The 16,985-nt window shown below is 43.1% G+C and overlaps 3 protein-coding genes across 3 annotated transcripts; all 3 read right to left on the reverse strand.

Annotated features, from left to right (window-relative positions):
• Positions 1–661: 661 nt before the first annotated feature.
• On the reverse strand, positions 662–4,244 carry LOC103977321 (protein SMAX1-LIKE 4-like). The gene is made up of 3 exons (XM_009392816.3): positions 2,725–4,244; positions 2,289–2,469; positions 662–2,209 (listed from the first exon to the last, which is right to left on the reverse strand). The coding sequence occupies exons 1-3, from the start codon at positions 3,999–4,001 to the stop codon at positions 707–709; spliced, it is 2,961 nt and encodes a 986-aa protein (XP_009391091.2). The 5' UTR covers positions 4,002–4,244; the 3' UTR covers positions 662–706.
• A 6,343-nt stretch (positions 4,245–10,587) lies between these two features.
• On the reverse strand, positions 10,588–15,448 carry LOC135606962 (GATA transcription factor 20-like). The gene is made up of 7 exons (XM_065098346.1): positions 13,565–15,448; positions 13,396–13,482; positions 13,192–13,304; positions 12,806–12,934; positions 12,297–12,402; positions 11,092–11,163; positions 10,588–10,822 (listed from the first exon to the last, which is right to left on the reverse strand). Exons 1-7 carry the CDS (start codon positions 13,883–13,885, stop codon positions 10,742–10,744), a joined length of 909 nt encoding a protein of 302 aa, XP_064954418.1. The 5' UTR covers positions 13,886–15,448; the 3' UTR covers positions 10,588–10,741.
• LOC103976846 (B-box zinc finger protein 32-like) lies at positions 14,870–15,280 on the reverse strand. Its single transcript, XM_009392172.3, has one exon. The coding sequence runs from the start codon at positions 15,278–15,280 to the stop codon at positions 14,870–14,872; it is 411 nt and encodes a 136-aa protein (XP_009390447.2).
• Positions 15,449–16,985: the final 1,537 nt, after the last annotated feature.

Raw genomic sequence — 16,985 nt, forward strand, 5'->3', positions numbered from 1 at the left:
AACCTCCCTTTCATAATATAAAAATACAAAGCTTTAATTAGCATAATAGTTTCTATTAATAATTTTTTTTAATTCCTTGTTAATGACAATGAAACCTTTCTTTGATAAAATAAAATCAAGCTGTAAAATAACTCTATAAGCGTACATAGTACAATCCACTTATTCCGTGTAGTAAATGTATCAGCGTACATAGTACAATCCACTTATTAACTGACACGCATCCAATAATTACAAAGCTTTAACTAACACAATAGTTTCTATAACCTTAATTTTCAAAAAATAAAATCTCCTACTAATAATTTAATCTTTAATTCCTTATTAATGACAAAAAAAAACATGAGTTAATTTTTTTATGGTTTTCTTTTTCACTTGAATTCTCATTTTTCTTTGTTTTAATTTTTCATAATAAAAAATAAATGCATTCCACATGCGCAATGTAGTGTTCAAATCGTTGATTCATCATATTTTACGTCTAATTTGTTGGTGTTTTCTCATAACATTATCAATGTGTTAAGGTCAAGTCACTTATAATCGATTCGGGGATTACTTATCCATTAGTTTGATATATTTGAGTCAAAATTAGTCGCTTATGGTCGATTTTGGTCAAACTTATCCACCAATGGGGAACAAAGCATGAAAGGTTGGAAAGGATGCCGAAAGGGAAAAGAAAAAAGTTACAGTGGCATTTTGGTCATCCCAATATATTTTACAGCTTCACCGCGTCTATCCTCTTCGGTAGAACGGATCCCATGAACCCAAACTCCCCCACATTTCCCTTTCTACCCTCCGCGCTCATCCTCACGTTCCCGCCCTTCGCTACCGTTTGCAAGCAGGTTCCGAACACCTCCCTCACCCACCTTTCGAAGCAGCTCTCCGAGAAGGAACCAGCGGCTGCCGCTAGCTCCTCCGCCGCCGTCTCATCGACCAGCAGCTGCCCGCGGCTCCCCACCTCGTCGAATGCCCGACGAAGCTTTGAGATGAGGTTGTGCAACACCAGAGAGGAGGAGCTCTCGGGGTCAGCGTCCAGGGTGAATCGAGCCGTGATCAACTCGAGCAGCTCAGGTGGAAGACGGAGATCATTCCCGCAGTCTTCCTCGTTGGTTAGATCACTGGGGACGGCGTCGTCCTCCTTGCCGTCGCTGTAGTCTACTCCCCCCCCCTCCTCCTCCTCCTCCTCAGCAAGCATGTTCAGGTCGAGGCCGCCGTCCCCTGTTCTACGACGCTTCGGTTTGTTCTGCAGCGCTGTCTCTGGCTTCCTTTTGGGATCTCCGTTGGTTGATCTCTCTTCAGCCTGCAACTTCATCTCGATCACATCGTCGCAACCCTCGTCGATATCTTCAGAGTTAGCCGAGCTCGATGTGGTCATAATGAAGATTGCATCGGCCAAACACACTTCTTTTCCGGATGAGCTCTCAAAAGCTCCCACCTTTAGAACATCTGCCAGAGATCTCATGAAGTTGCCATCCGCTCGATCTATATCCTCCATGAAAACCACAGACTTGGAACCCTTTTCCAAGGCATCATCGAGGATCTCTCGACATGAGCAGGTCTTGCCTGCCCATTTCCTCATGTTGATGTGCGTTAGCCTTGATTCGGATCCACCAAAATGCTCCGACAGCACTCGTGCCAATCTCCTCTTAGCAATGCGATCGCTACCCTGAAGCAGTACACAAAGTCCCTTGTTTTCGCATGATCTGCCATCATTCACTGCTTCCACGATCGAAGGAATGATCTCCGAGTGCCAGGGCATGTTCTCGTGCAATTTATGGGTTAGTTCTCGTCGATCTGCCACCACTTCTTTCTGCTCCATGGATGTCGCGGAATCCGAGGCAAGAGCGCTACCCAAGGACAGAGTGATCTGGTTTCCTGGCTTTCTCAGGGAATTCAAGCTGGCTTCAGAAACCCTCTGCTTTGTTTCATCTGCTTCCTGCCACTTTCCCATTCCATTTCCCAGATTGACTGTGTTGAATGGGAATCCACTATCAAGTCTAGGAGTAGCCTCAGAGAAAGACAGGGAATGCGGTTGTATCAAGATTCTGCTATTGTTGTTGCTGTTAGACCACCATGGATATGATGAAGAAGAGGTGGTGTTCTTGACAGTGGAAGACTGATTCAGGAAGGAGGGGAACAGATGAGTTTGACTATGTCTTGTGTGATGGAGGCTTTGGCATAGGCTGTTCCATTTCCTCTTCAACTGCAGCAAGGCATCCTGAAGACAGTGTGGGCATTAATTACCATCTCTTTTGCAACAAGTAGTCTTCTGCTGAAGCAGAAGAAGTAATCTTTACCTTGTGGAGCCAAAATGGCAACTGTGTTGAGCCACAGTTGGTGTCTTTGGCTTCCTTCTCAAAATTGGAAGTGCATTCAGTACAGCACATGAGCTTCTCATCATCCATGGTGTTAAGAACCTTGGAACCAAGCAGTTGAAATGGATGATCAAAGAGCTTTGTCAATCTTGAGTCAAGGCCACTGTAGGACAGAAAGAAAACACCATTAGAGCTGAAGGATTTGAACACCATTTCAATTCTTCTTACAGTCTTTTGTGCATTGTGATGTGAGCTCTTAGATTTGACCAAAAGATGATAGTCACATGCAAGATTTGCTGCATTCTATTTGGACTAAGTTGTTGAGGAGACAGAACCAGAAGGCTAAGATATCATTGACAAGACAATGGAAGTCAAGTAACATCGTGGATTGGGCAATGCTAAGGGTTGGTGATCTCACCTGGGAGCTTGGAGGCTCAGCGCGAGCCCACCTGAGGGAACCACCACGGCTTGAAGGTTCCATTGGGTCTCAAGCCTCATCTGGCACTTCATGTATGTCTGATAGCTTGCAGTGGCCAGTAGCCACACCTTTCTGTTCACAGTCGCACCACCGTTGCTGATGCTGCTGCTCCTGCACTCAGATAGCAACCTTCCCAACTCTGCCACCATGTGTTCGACTGGCATAAACCCACGTCCATCTTTGGTCTCCTCATCGACTGCCCATCTCAGATCCCCTGCGTAGATGATGACGCCAAATCCACCTACTCTATCTGATGCTGAGGAACTAATCTTTCTCCTGAGATCAGAAACCTTCAGGTCCACATCACTTCTACTCATGAGCCTAAGATGAACATAGGAGAGCTGAAGCTTGATGAGATGCGCGGCCTTGAGCTCGTCAGGGACATCACCTCTCTCGACCTTTGCCATGAGCTCAGCTACAATCCCCTCTGTCATGGAAATGGAGTCTCCCACCACCACAGCGTTGGTCCTCCTCCCTTGTTTCCGGAGCATCACCTCCAAGACTGCGCTTAGGTCCTCCTTATGGGAGGAGGGCGCCGGGAATGGTGCGCTTTGCTGAGAACACAGCTTAAACAGCGGGCTCTGCCAGAAGCTGCTCCCATGGTTGATGATGTCTTTGTGTGACTCGAGTAGAAACGGTGAGGACTGGCCCAACAAGACGGAGCTTTCCTCCTCCAAGTTGTTCTTGACACAGGTGCTGGAGAAGCCAGCTTCTCGCATCACCCTGCTCACGCTGGGGTCGTCCAAGATGGAGATGATGAGCTGCTCCAGCTCCACCTTGATGCCCGGGACGGGCTGCTGCTGCTGCTGTTGTTGCTGCAGCTGTTGCTGTTGGAGCTCGATGCAGCCCCTCCGCTGGTGGGCCTGCGCTCTCTTGAGGGCGGCAATGAGAGCGTTGGAGAGAGAAGGTTGCGAGGTGAGGAGCGGGCCGGAGGAGGGCGGGGGAGTGGTGGGTAGCCTGTTGAGGGCCACATTGAAGCACAGCTCGAGCGCTCTGCAGCGGAGGGGGTGAGAGGCAGGGTGGTGGGGCTGGGACTTGAGGCAGGCTCTCCTGAGGAGGTTGGAGGCGGACGAGGAATAGCTCAGGAGTGTGGCAGCGACATGGAGAGGGGTGACCTGCGCATGGCCTCTCTGCCTGGCCAAGCTGAGGGAGTGCTTGAGCACCGAGGCAGCCTCTGCGGTGAGGGCCTGTTGCAGTGTGCAAGCTCCTGTTCGCATTACTTAGCCCCCAACACCAGCCCCCCGCCACCCCAATGTTGTGCTGCCTCTTGGTTCCACTCCTTACAAAGCTTCTGTTCCGCTACTACTCGTCTTCCTCCTCCTCCTCCTCTTTCTCCTCCTCTCACAAGCACCCAAACCCTACCGTTTCTCTCTACGTCCTTCACTGGAAGCTAGTCTCGTGGAATGAAAGAGATCCAATGCGCTCTCTCGACTACGACTACTGCTGCTGCTACTACGAGAGTTGAGTTGTTAGTGAAAGAGGGTAGGAGAACCAAATGCCAATAGATTTATACAGCTAAACTCTCTCTCTCTCTCTCTCTCTCTCTCTCTCTCTGTGCGTGGGGCTTTATGCTGTTGTGATTGTAGCAGTGTTGCTTTTGGATTTGCCATCCAAGGATTGCTCACTTTCACTTTCTGCATCTTTTTTGGCCTAATCTCCTTCTTTTGCTTTGTTAATGTTTGTGCCAACATATCGCGCAAGTTCAAACACATTGGCGCGGTTCGACCGCACCGCAAAACGAACAGAGGCGACAACACCATCGATACTGCTTCATGCACATCTGTAGCGTCCTCTATCACATAGGCTGAAAGACGGCTTATGTCAATGATGAGAAACACATGTTCCATGCCATGTTGATTCAGTTGGTGTAATATTCTCCATCATCGTGTCAATCTGCAAGCTCCGAGATATCGAAAAGCCGGAGAAGAATATTTTCTCGTCTTACAAGTAGATCATCTGAGCGTGCTTCTGCTAAACCAAATCCAAGCCATTGGGAACATGATTGCAGGGAATTTTTCTTCGGCATGCTGATGCTTTCAGAAAGGCAGCAAACGCAGCAGGACCCCCCGCCCTTCATATGAGTCCACTGCCCTTCCCTCCTTTTAACGCATCACTCTCTGAAGCGGCAGACGAAGCCATCAGATATTCCAAAAGAATAGAAATAAAAGAGCGCAGAGAAGATGAGGAGGAGGAGGAGGAGGAGATGGAGGGAGAAAAAGAAATGAAAAGAAAGAATGGAAGATGTGATAAAAGCAGCACTGCATTGTGTGACTTTGTGCAACCATTGTCTCACTTCTCTTTATCTTTTGTGCTGATACAGTATGGTATCTCGTTGTCTCAAAAGAACGAATGCAAAGAAAGAAGCGATCCCACCTTGCACCAATCCTCATGCACATCAATGAGTGTGGTCATTAAGTGTTCCTTGCCTCCGATTAGTACCCAAAAAGCAACCTCATGTCTGCTACCATTATGAGTTCTTCCTGTTATCCCTATGGAAGGCCATGTAATCTTACATTTGGTGCACGCATCCGATGACAGACCTCTTCCGAGCTGACGGAAGCATGAGGAAGAGTTACGTGCTGCATGCGCATGCATACTCCACAGTGCTTTGATGTAAGAATGAGGGCAGAAGGACACCTGGTTGGCATAGTTTACTGGCGACAGAATGCAGTAGAAATTTGCGGAGGAGTGCCAAAAGAAGGGACGAAAACATCAAGTCATGATGATGGGATGACAATAGGCGATGTAATTGTAAGGACAAGGAGAAGGAAGGTAGTAAGCGGGAGCGGAGTGCGCATTATTACAGTACATGGATACGCTTTATGATTTGTTAATGCATTCTTTCTCCTCCTCCTCATGGCGTAGCTTTTTGACCAGTCTTTCTTGAGCTCAGACCTGCTTTGGAAGCCGTGAAAGAGCCCCCTCCCCTCTCCCATACCTTCTTCTTTTCTCCTTTCCTCAAGAGTGCATGGTGATGGTACTGATCGACGGCCCCAGTACGGGCACGGATGGTGGCTGCCCTCTTCCTCATGGGTGTGAATTGGCAGTAACGCATTAGAAATTAGACATAAGGAGCAGAAGAGGGAGATGATGTTGGACTGCTTTAACTTATGCTGCTTCTTTTTGGAAGGTTATATATGTATGTATATATATATATGTATGCTTGAAGTTACAGCTGATGTTGGAATTTTCTGCTTTGTTCTTCACTAGCAGTGTGTGAGATGATAGATTGCTGTGCTTCTTTTGCAGTTGATTCCAGTTCTTGATCGATCACACTCATTCTGATGTTTATGATAACCATGCAACATGCTTTTCAGACTCATCATTTGCCTGAAACAACAATATTGCAGATTGATTTAGAGCTGATTTTTAGTAACAAGATGCAGTGCTTTCAGAATGTGTTGATCTTGGTTCTTCCTTTTTCCAACATTCGCATCGACTGGGTAAGCAAATATCCATGTGAAAAAGGAACATATCATGTTTACAGAGTTCTCATGTAGCATTTGTGTAGCATAAGAAGGGGAAAGAAAAAGGAACATATCATGGAAAATACTGAAAGCCATATCTCAGTGAAGAATGTCAATGTCAGAATACTTGGTGGAAAAACCAGTAAGCAGATCAAGAAATTTCCCCAATCCACAAGAAAGGTACTTCTTTATGGCCTCGGAGGAGCTGAGGATTTATGTGAATGGGTGAAACTTTAGGATGCAGTAACCTTTTTGTCATGTTCAGAAAGTAATAGGATTAGTTGCAGCAACCTTTCAGGTCAAGCGAGTGAGCTGCGGCAATGAATAAAGCAATTGAATGAAACTTAAAAGTGCAAACTCAGATGCACTCTCTACTGACATCTAAAGCAAAGCATATATCCATTACTGTTCAATGAGGGAAAAAAGCTAATTAGTACAAGCTTTTGAAGTAGTCAAATCAGGCTCATCATAGGTACTTGTAAGCTAAACGAAAAGGTTGAGCTTATCTGATTAGAGATAAACATGATCCTGAAACTGTTCTTTTCGAAAGAACTAGCGATCACTTTCTATTGTTTAGACTGTGCTGGATCATATCTTTCTTACTATGTAAATCTTGTATGCTGTAATGATATTTGAAGATGAAAAAGCATCTATTGTCCTAGTAAAAGGAAGGAACATGGATTTCTTTCTTGAGCTTTTCTTTCTCATATCTATCTAGCTGTGTGTGTGTGTGGCATGCAGAAGAACCCAAGACACTCGCTCACAATAAAGCAGCAGCTCTCATATGATTGCGAGTGTGCTGATGATCACTGACTCTCTAATGGAACAGCTTGGGAAAGCAATCAATCTGGGGCTAGAGAAGTAGGGGGGGAGAGGGTGGCTGGTACACAAGAATAAAGTGGAGCAGGAGAGCGATAGTGCATGGGTAAAAGCATGCCTTTGAGAAAGAAAGGCCTAAATATTGCAGCTGCCTTTCTGAGACGACTCCTTTTTTTTTTGTCTCTCAGCAACATATGACAGACTTGCTCCCTTCCTCTTTCTCATACAAAACAGAAGCACCTCTGCTTAGGCTCCCCTTGGAATAGACCCATCAATGAGCCACATGATTCAGCAAAGTCCACAACCTGACATTTAAATTGCAGCGATGAGGAGCTTGCCACTGAAAGAATAGCAACAAGACAAAGCTGACATGATCATAACAATGACACTGTATCTATCAGTGTAATTAATGTCAAGACTCCATCGATGTTAGAATTTTTTGCCACCATGAGAATGCTTAGTAAGATAAGAATGTGAAGAGAATAATAGTATCTAATTCACATTTGGCCCTCTTGATTAGAGCCAGCTCGCTACCGGTGCTTCGAAGTCGTGATCACTGGCATCTCCTTCAATGCTGCTGCTGGGTCTGATGTGAAGCGGTGCAGAAGCTACATGAGGCTCATTTTCGGTGAGAAATGTAGCTTGGCAGCTCAAATGGTTGGTGCTGCGTTTGCACTGACATGGTGGGCCACGAGCAGAGTAGATGCTGTGGTTGCTGTAGACATATTGCAGAGCCTTTGAAATGATACTGAGCTGAAAGGGGAGTCATCGGGTACAAAGAATTGCAATCAGATTAGCTTGCCGACAGCCACAGGCCACAGTATATGCTCGGGTGAGGGAGGATTCTTGCAGAGGATGGTAGGAAGCCATCGGGCAGTGTGAGCTTACAAGGCAGGAAGAGAAAGACTCGATTCGAATGCTTGATCGAATAGCTTTCGTTGAGTGAGGATCGAGTGTAAATTGAGCTCTCACTGTGGCAAATGAAATCCGGAAAGTGGAGCAAACTCCAGCGGAGGCTTGACACCGAAACAACACGATGGGGCATAATTTTCGTCCCACGGAACAGAATGTAAATGCATGGCACGAGAATAATATGTCATGGGAGGGAGGGACATAAGTCAGAAAAAGGAAAAGCATAGTACCTATCACACATTCATGTCCTCTGCATTGGGCTCTCTGCACTTACTGGGGGAGAGACCAAGGGGAATGAGAGAAGGAATGTTTTCTAGCTCTGCTCCCTTGAGAAGCACAAAAGGCAGTGTCACAGAACAAAGACAAGAGACCCGGGACGGGAGTGATGGAGAAAGGAGATGAGATTGGGAGAGGGGGGGTGGGCTGTACGCTGAGGTGTGCTTGTAATGGAAACAAGCATATGAGAGAAGACACTGTGTCTTGATGGATAAATGGCATGGGGGACAAATCTGCTTAGGATACTAGGAATGTAGCTAAATGCCAAGAGGATGAACCCAAGCTTCAAGAATTCCACCTAGGGTACTCAGGAAGGGTCCCCCCCCTCCTCCCATTGAAGGATTGCGCATGCTCTCTCTCTCTCTCTCTATCTCTGAGAAAGAGAGAGAGAGAGAGAGAGATGGGGCTCTCCTTTTGAAGCTCACTCACATAGATTCTCTTTGTCAGCATTAAACCCATCACTCCTATCAAGATATGGTGTACTCTTGTTGGGTTTGTGTACTGTGGTTGTCTATGGGTTCAAGACTTAGACCAAGATGTCATGCCTGCATTGTCCTTTTACATGGGATTAACTGCATAGGTTTTTTGGCATAATGTTCTGAAGCATTTGGTGCTGCTCTATGCAAGGAATGTTCAGCTGAGGAATTTTCTATGGTCAAATACCATGTTCATCTACAGAAATAATTCACATTTTACCTGTATGATGAGACTCCATATTTCTTTAATGGTCTTCTCCAACCTCAAACTGCAGCAACTGAGACTTGCTCGAGTCTTCAACCATGGAAAAGTATAGCATCCTTATTCCACATTCCTGTTGCCAGAAAACAAGGAGAGAGAGAGCTTTGAACCTTGCAGTAAATATACAGCTTAGAGTCCATTCAGATATTTGATTCTTTATTTTTTTTTTCCTTGAAAAAAATAATGTTCTTTTGTCAGAAGGATGTGAGATGCTGATGGTATTAGATCCTTGGGCATGTGAGTCTACCATAGTCAAATAGGTGCTCAGCCATCTCATTATTGGTTTCTATATCCAACAACTAAAACAAAACAGTAAGAGAGAGAGAGAGAGAGAGAGAGAGAGAGAGAGAGAGATGTTATATAATTAACAATAGAAACCCTAGACATACTGAAAGAAGAAAAATCATCATACCAAATGTGGAGTATTTTTGTAGATAATTTGTCTAGTTCCTGATATACCAAAAGCAAGCAAATCTGGATGCAGTTTCTCATAGAGTAAGAAGGACAAGGAAAGAGTATGGAATCAAGTAGGAGTTAGTTTGGATCAACAAACAAAATGGAACCAAAATCAACCCAAAGGACTTGAATAAAAACCAAATTGATACTAGACCAAGGTTGAGCATCATATTTGAATCAGGACTAGTACATGCTTGCTATCCGTCTGCATGACACATACATCTTGGTCATCCCAATTGCCAAGCACCATAACTAGCGTAATCCGGAGTAGCTAATCATCTTCCATGAGGGGCAAACATGTTGTCTCACATTCATCACCCTAGTACAGGTATTCATGCAAACTTGAGCTGCTTAATAACACCGGTTAGAATTCTGAATTTTAAAAGAATTACATATAGAAATTTGACAAATCTTATTCAAGAACATATGAGATGAACATACCTATAGGTGGATGGAGAATGAGAGTATGCCCTGCAGTTGCTAGCCTATCATTAGCAGTCAATACATTGATACACAACTCATACATGGAGGAGTAAACTTATCAGTCTGGTAAAACCTATAGCAATTTGATATTTGTGTGCACCACTCCCAGTTCAGGGCCTAATCTTATTATCGACAATACAATTTAATCTTTCCAGATGTTCCTGACTTATGTAAGCAATTTTCCTGTGATACATACATACACAAAAGAGACTCGAAGAAAGTCTGCTGCCCACTGGAAATATACTGTTCCGTAAATATGCTGCACAAGAGTACAGTTAGAAAGCTCCATGTAGCATCATGTGTTAAGGGCAACCTGCCTCTTCAGAGAGGCATGATCCTTACTTTCATGATTTTCAGCTTTAATGTTTGAACAAGACCAAGTCAAATATAATCTCTTTGTTGTTCAGCCGGCTTCTTTTTGATAATTTATGCTGTTATGAAACGTTAGCAAAATAAGTTGATTAGTAAAATATATATCAAAAAGAAGCTACTCAATAGTCATAAAAGTATAAACATGCCAGAAAGAAAAACAGTTGGAAAGGAAAACCAATGAACGAAATTATGGTTGCAGTAGAGAACAAACAAACGCCATTCTGGTCATCAGTTGCTGCTGCAATTTCAGGATGCAAGTGGCAGAGAGTTGTTCGGCAGGTGAGCACATAACAAATGTCAAATTTTCCTTAATCATCAACATGAGATAAACAACATCAGAAGCTATAATACAGGCAAAAGTATGGTACTTTCTAAGATCACAAAAAAGTACAGAGTTCCCCTATTATTATTTATCTTTCCAACCAGGATTTTTCTTATAAGGATGATGAGTGATGGTCATTGGCAGCATTAGCATGTGGCAGCAGTTCCTCAGCTACAGGTGCAGAGGCTCCATTCTGGGGAGAAACAAAAAACAGTCATGAGAGCAAATACATAAAAGGCAGAAAGAAGCTGAAATGAATGATAATAAAAAATGAAAGATTTTAATAGTAAATGAGTTCCAACTCATTCTGCTGAAATCACTCTGTGCATGTAGCTCACACAAAATTGTGAGGGCAGTTGCAGAAGCATCCAGAAAGAGCCAAGTAAATCAAGTAACCTTTTTCGGGCTTTTTTCTTTCCTGATTCAGACAAGGAAAGCTTGTTGGCTGAAAATCAAACTTACCATTTCACTTCCTTCTAAAGGGTCACTTTGTGTTAGCAATGATGGATTTTTAGAGAGGTCCCTCAATGTACCCTGCATAACCCCAAATAGCATAAAAAGATAAAAAAATTTTAGATGTTAATACTTAATAGATAACAAATAACAATTCTTCACAGAGCTAGGTACATGCTTTTAGTGACATGCATCTTTGCAGTCGACACAATGGAATTTTATTCTATCACTTCACAGAAAAAATAAACTATGATCACACATGAGAAAAACATAGACCCAAAGAGCACAATAAAGATCCAACAATACAAATATGATTCAACAATACAAATCATTCCCCATACTCATCACAAGGCCTGTAAACAGATCAGAGCAAATTGGAACAATGCTAACCCACATCAACCTGATGCTTCAAAAATCTGATTCAACAACATCCTAACATCCACTGGATTGAGGAATCTGTGATGCATGTCCAATCTAACTGTGATACAAAGCTCCAATTTGGCACTCTGGACTCTGATATGTCACCACTAAAATGGTGGGAGGACGAGAGCAGGATGATGCCCACTGGAAACAACGGAATAGAAATACTCTGGGGGACGTAGTAGTGGTGGGACTATAGTTTGCTATATCAGCAGGTTTCATTATGGATCACCTGATCCAAGATGGCATCAGCTAGGGGCTATCAGAATTTGACCAACTTTCCTTATCATTAAAATTCAATACAAATTCACAGAAACTGGCTAGAAACAACCAAACTCAGCTACTGATTTTTATCAATTATGCCAAACTGTCAACCTCAAAAGAAGAAAAAGAGTTTAAGCAAGCTAGTGACTGTAATAATTGGTAAATGAAGGAGACACAAAAGGAAAACCTAAGAATCATATGATTGTAACCATATAGCTAATGAGAAAAATGAGACTGTGTTTGTCATTTGCCAGTGTAGTCAGAATGTTCACAATTCAGATAATTTACAGAGTGCAGAATTTCATGCAGTGCACTAGCAAGATGGCAATATTACATGCAGTGGCACAGTGTGCCAGTGACATGCACTGAAAACATGATAAGTGGCATTGGAATATGTGGCATACATGTTATGTCAACATTCTCACATGCAGAGATAGCTAGTAGGTCGACAATTTTAACTCCTACAGATATCAGACAAGTTCACAAGCATTGCACATATACAGATTTCCATAGCACATATTAATAACTACCTTATTTGCCCACATAAGTCCACAAGCATTGCATAGGGTCCTTGGTCCATCAGGTCCACGACGCATCATTGGTGTAGATTTTGAGTTGATGCCACAGTGATGGCAACTGAAAGTTTCCAATGAAACAACAGTAGCAGAATCTTAAGCATCATATTGTATGTTAGAACCTAAATTATAAGAATCCATGGTTCACAAATTCAAAAAAAGAACATCCTGGATAAAGTAATAGAAGAACATGTAGCTTGTAATTAATTAGTAAAATGTCTTGAAGACAATATATGAGGTTATCTATAAGAGAATATAGAAAAATAATCAGTTAATGTGCTAAAAAATTGAAAGAAAATAAAAAAATCTTTTTTTTTCCAAATTATATTCCATGGCGCTAATAGTTATACAACTATATAGCAAACTGATAAACTGGAAGGTTGCACAGTATCCATGCAGTTAATTAGTAAGTTAGACTTATGAATTTCTTAATAGCCATAAGTAATAAAGTTATAGGAACATACAGAGCAGCTGATGGTGGTCGACCTTCAATTGTACCCCAACATTGGGTTCCCTCACAATTTGTGGCACCCAAAGTTGCAACGTCAGGATTTGATTTTGAAGTTGTAAACTGACCCCTGTTCCGCTGCATCCTGTGAATATGCAAATTGACGGTAACAATAAGCCCCATATACTAAAGCAGACAGCAAATACAAGAACCAAAAGCCAAAGTCATGAATTTAATATGGAATAGTACAAACAAGACCTATGCAACATGTATACTGCATTGCACAGAACCATCAAACTGTACATTCTCAAAAGTAACTCAGAGAACATATTATCTGTTGAAGGCAAAGAAACAAAAATGACTGCCAAAAGATCTAATAGAAGAAAAAAAATCACCTCTTACCTGAGAGCAACTTCTTTCCGAACAGCATATCGTATCTTTTTGTCAAAATTGCGCTCTTTCCTCTTCTCTTTAAACCTCATCAGTGAAGCAACTCTGTGTGGGAAGTTCAATCGCTGTAAAGCACCAAAAGACCAAGCTACAAAAATTAAGCATATCCCAAGTCTATTTACCAACCCATTAAAGAACTTTTAGTCTAAGAAGCACCTTATCCAGTGGGTTGGTAGCTGATTCAATCGAAGCCGTGCTAGTGGCAATTTCACGTCCTCCCAATAACAAAAGCACAGCTTGAACCTATAGGATAAGCAAGTTCATTACCACTCAAGACAGACACCTCCTTTTGCAAATAAACAGAAAACAGCAAGCAAAATATCACCTTTTCAGGGGAGACTGAATCGAACACGTAGACCTCCCTATGGAACGAGAGGGTGAGCTGATTGCTAGCAACCGGAGGCACAACCAAAGCGTGTGGATTCCCCAAATCGCCATGATCGGCTGGCGCGTCGCCCTCCACTCCCTCCCCGTCGACGGCCTCTTCCATACCGTCGCAACCGCCACCACTATCCTTATCGTGCCCGTACCCCTGGATCGCCCTGGCGTCGGCAGCCGCGATCATGTGGCCCTCCCCGGTGCCTGAGGCCAGCGGATGGGCCGCAGCCGTCCTCAAATCCGACATGTGGTTAGGTTTTCCACTCATTCCCTCTTTCCTCTCGCTCAACTACAGAAGATTGAGATCAAATACGAGAAAACTGTATAAGAAGACGTTACGGTATCTAGACGATGTCCGGAATCGGTCGGGTCCAACGGAAGAAGGAACACGGAAGATGAACAAGTTCAGATCGGATTCCATAGGAGGCCATCGGAGACCCGGATGGAAGAACCCCGGAGTTCTCAGTCCCCGAGAGAAACCCTAGAATTTTGGGGCACCAAGTCGAGAACGAGGGAGAGAGGGAAGATGATAGCAGGGGACGTCGTCGGCCTTGCATGGGACCACTGCGGGCATCGAATCGGGGCCGTAGAATACGAAACAATGCGGCCATCGAACGGTACCTTAGCCACCAAAATAGGGCTTGATGGGCCGACGGTTTACGGCTTTTCCGTATGCAAATTAAATTTCGGGTCGTGTGGGCCATTTATTTTAGCACATAAATTGGCTATTTCTGTGCATTTAATTGATTGAGGCAAATAAACTCGAATTTTATATAAGTTTTAACCAAATACTTTCCGATGACCAATTAGCTATAATATTATTTAGTAAATGAAATCAATTTAATTAATTTAAAGATAATAAATTAAAAATATGTTTTTTAACCGAATTCGATGATAGAAAATTTGATGTCAAATAATATTTTGTTGTTGTGGTAGTAAAAATAATTAATAAGTTTAAACAGATGAAAGCCGCAAGAAAAATGAAATTCTAATGCGAAGGACGACTACAACCGAATCGTGCGAAACAAAACCAACTCACACGTGTGATCGTGGCAACAGCGTAGAGTTATTTGTCCGAATCATGTAGTGTGTACCCTCGACCATGCAACGGAACACGGGTCGGGCCCTCTCAGCCACCGCTTCCCTGACACGGCGTCGCGTCGAAACCCGAAGCGGGTAAATCCGCCACTCTAGTTTCGCACACCCCCCGGCACGTGGACTGCCACCTCGACGACTGCACTCGCGCGCCAGTTTACCGACACGGCCGTCGCCTTCGCGCCCACCGCCGGTCTCCCCCGCATCCGACTCTCGAGGTGGTGGCCCCCTCCTCCTGCGACGCCTTCGACTCGGCGGTCGAGACGCAGGACGTCACCGGCGACGACGCGGAGGAGGACAGGTCGGATCCGTCGGGGCCGCAGGAGCGGCAGATCGAGCGGACCGGGGGGGATCCGGCGCCGGAGATGACCCGATCGTCGTCCAGGGAGTGGCATCCAGCGCAGGCGATACGGCGGAGGTGGCGAGCGACAAGGAAATTGGCGCCGTGGACGCGAGCGTCGCAGTCCCAGCAGAGCGACGCCGCGTCAGCCTCGCAGTGGACCGCCGCGGCGCCGCCGCAGAGCTCGCATGTCTCCCTCGGCTTCATCTTTCCGGCCGAGGAATCCATCGATCGCCCAAAGCCCTAACGGGAAGCAGGCGACGCGTCTAAGAAGAGAGAATGGAGGAGAGATGGGGAGGGGCCACGATTCGTGTTATCTTAAGAGAGAGAGAGAGAGCGAGTGAGGAGGAGGAAGCAGCGAAAGGGGGAGAAGATAACGGAACCAATCGGGACGGTTTGACACGGAACAGAATAGGACGACGTTTTCGTACTACGCAGACTGCTGCTGCTACCAAAATATAGTTAACGGATTGTTATCGTTGAACAGTTCGTAGCAGACAATAACGTGATGCAATGGCCGATATAAATCCCGATATATATATATATATATATATATATATATATATATATATATATATATATTCACCAGCCTTGTGATCAACTGAATAGAAATTTCATATAGATTTTAAGATATATAGGAAGCCATCAAAGCTTAATAATATATTATAAAATATATTATAAAAATTAAGGTATGATCGTAAACTTGTGAAGAATTATCCATTTTAAATATACTCGATTTTATCTTTTCGTGAGCTTCAAAAAGTAACTCTAACGGTAAAAAAGAATTAACAGGCTTATAAGTTATTGGTTCTCATATTCCTCAACGAAACTAAATGATCTTATAAAAAAATATAATAATTTTCTCTTTTAACTTGAGAAGATTATGTATGAAAATATTATTCATCCGGAAGAGTCCATGGTGGGTCTCCAAGCCATAACATACCAAAATATTATCCCGGGGGAAGGTGGATTGATAGTGTAGGTGTGTGTGTTCGTTGGGCCACAAGAATCCAAGTCCTTTCAGGGACTTGGATGGGAGAGGACCATAAGAAGGTGATGATGGATAAGGTTTGATGAGAGAGGGACTCATGGAGGCAAGTTCTTGTAGGGTCCTTCACAACCGTTCATTCTACTGAAAAGTGATTCTTGCTGATCTTTGAAGGGAAGTCTCACATCCCTTCTCTTCCATCTGTGAAGTTTGTAGGTATGTCAATGTCCGGTTTGATGAGTGATGTGCGAGATCTCATGTTGCTTAAAGCCTCCCTTATCTCACTGGAGCCCACATATCAATGCTTCATTGTCAAGTTAGGGGGGAAAGCATGACATAAATGATACAAAATAAACATTTTGAGATAAATATGTGAAATTACTAAAACAAAATTATAAAATAATTAAATATTAGCTCAAATAAAAAAAATAAAAAAATATATTATTATTTATAAAAAAAATAAAATAATGATGAATGTAAGTCAAACTAATCAAAATTAGTGGACATGGATTAGATTATTAGGTTGAGATAATAATAATAATAATAATAATAAGATTCATGTAGCGAATCTCAAATAATAAAGAGAGTATACTTTCATTATTGTAATAGAGAGTAAATCTCTGATCACTAACATGAAAGAAAGACATGCTTGAAAGTGAAGAAAATTAATTATTAATTAAAAAATATATGTTTATGATAAATTTGAACCAAACAAATTAAGATTTTTTAATGAAAAATGTGTCATGAAGTAGTAAGAATAATTTGATTGGAATAAGCATAGATTTGAGTTACTAATGAAGCTGCTATTAGAAAACTTAAGTTCCTTATTATCTTGTTCCTTGAAATAAATGGAATAAAATGAACTGCACCCACTTGAAATAAATGCAAACAAAACATCTTCCATCGACAAATAGGTAAACAGTGTGTTTTGGAATCAGAAATGGA

Source organism: Musa acuminata, chromosome BXJ2-3 (assembly GCF_036884655.1).
Source record: "Musa acuminata AAA Group cultivar baxijiao chromosome BXJ2-3, Cavendish_Baxijiao_AAA, whole genome shotgun sequence".
Taxonomy (NCBI): Eukaryota; Viridiplantae; Streptophyta; class Magnoliopsida; order Zingiberales; family Musaceae; genus Musa; species Musa acuminata.

Coding starts and splice junctions, on each gene's coding strand:
- LOC103977321 (XM_009392816.3), bottom strand. CDS start 4,001: ATGCGAACAGGAGCTTGCACACTGCAACAGGCCCTCACCGCAGAGGCT. Junction 2,470..2,724: donor CTGAGCCTCCAAGCTCCCAG/GTGAGATCACCA, acceptor TCTGTCCTACAG/TGGCCTTGACTCAAGATTGA. Junction 2,210..2,288: donor TGCCATTTTGGCTCCACAAG/GTAAAGATTACT, acceptor CACTGTCTTCAG/GATGCCTTGCTGCAGTTGAA.
- LOC135606962 (XM_065098346.1), bottom strand. CDS start 13,885: ATGAGTGGAAAACCTAACCACATGTCGGATTTGAGGACGGCTGCGGCC. Junction 11,164..12,296: donor GACTTATGTGGGCAAATAAG/GTAGTTATTAAT, acceptor GGGGTTATGCAG/GGTACATTGAGGGACCTCTC. Junction 10,823..11,091: donor CTTTAGAAGGAAGTGAAATG/GTAAGTTTGATT, acceptor GTTTCTCCCCAG/AATGGAGCCTCTGCACCTGT.
- LOC103976846 (XM_009392172.3), bottom strand. CDS start 15,280: ATGGATTCCTCGGCCGGAAAGATGAAGCCGAGGGAGACATGCGAGCTC.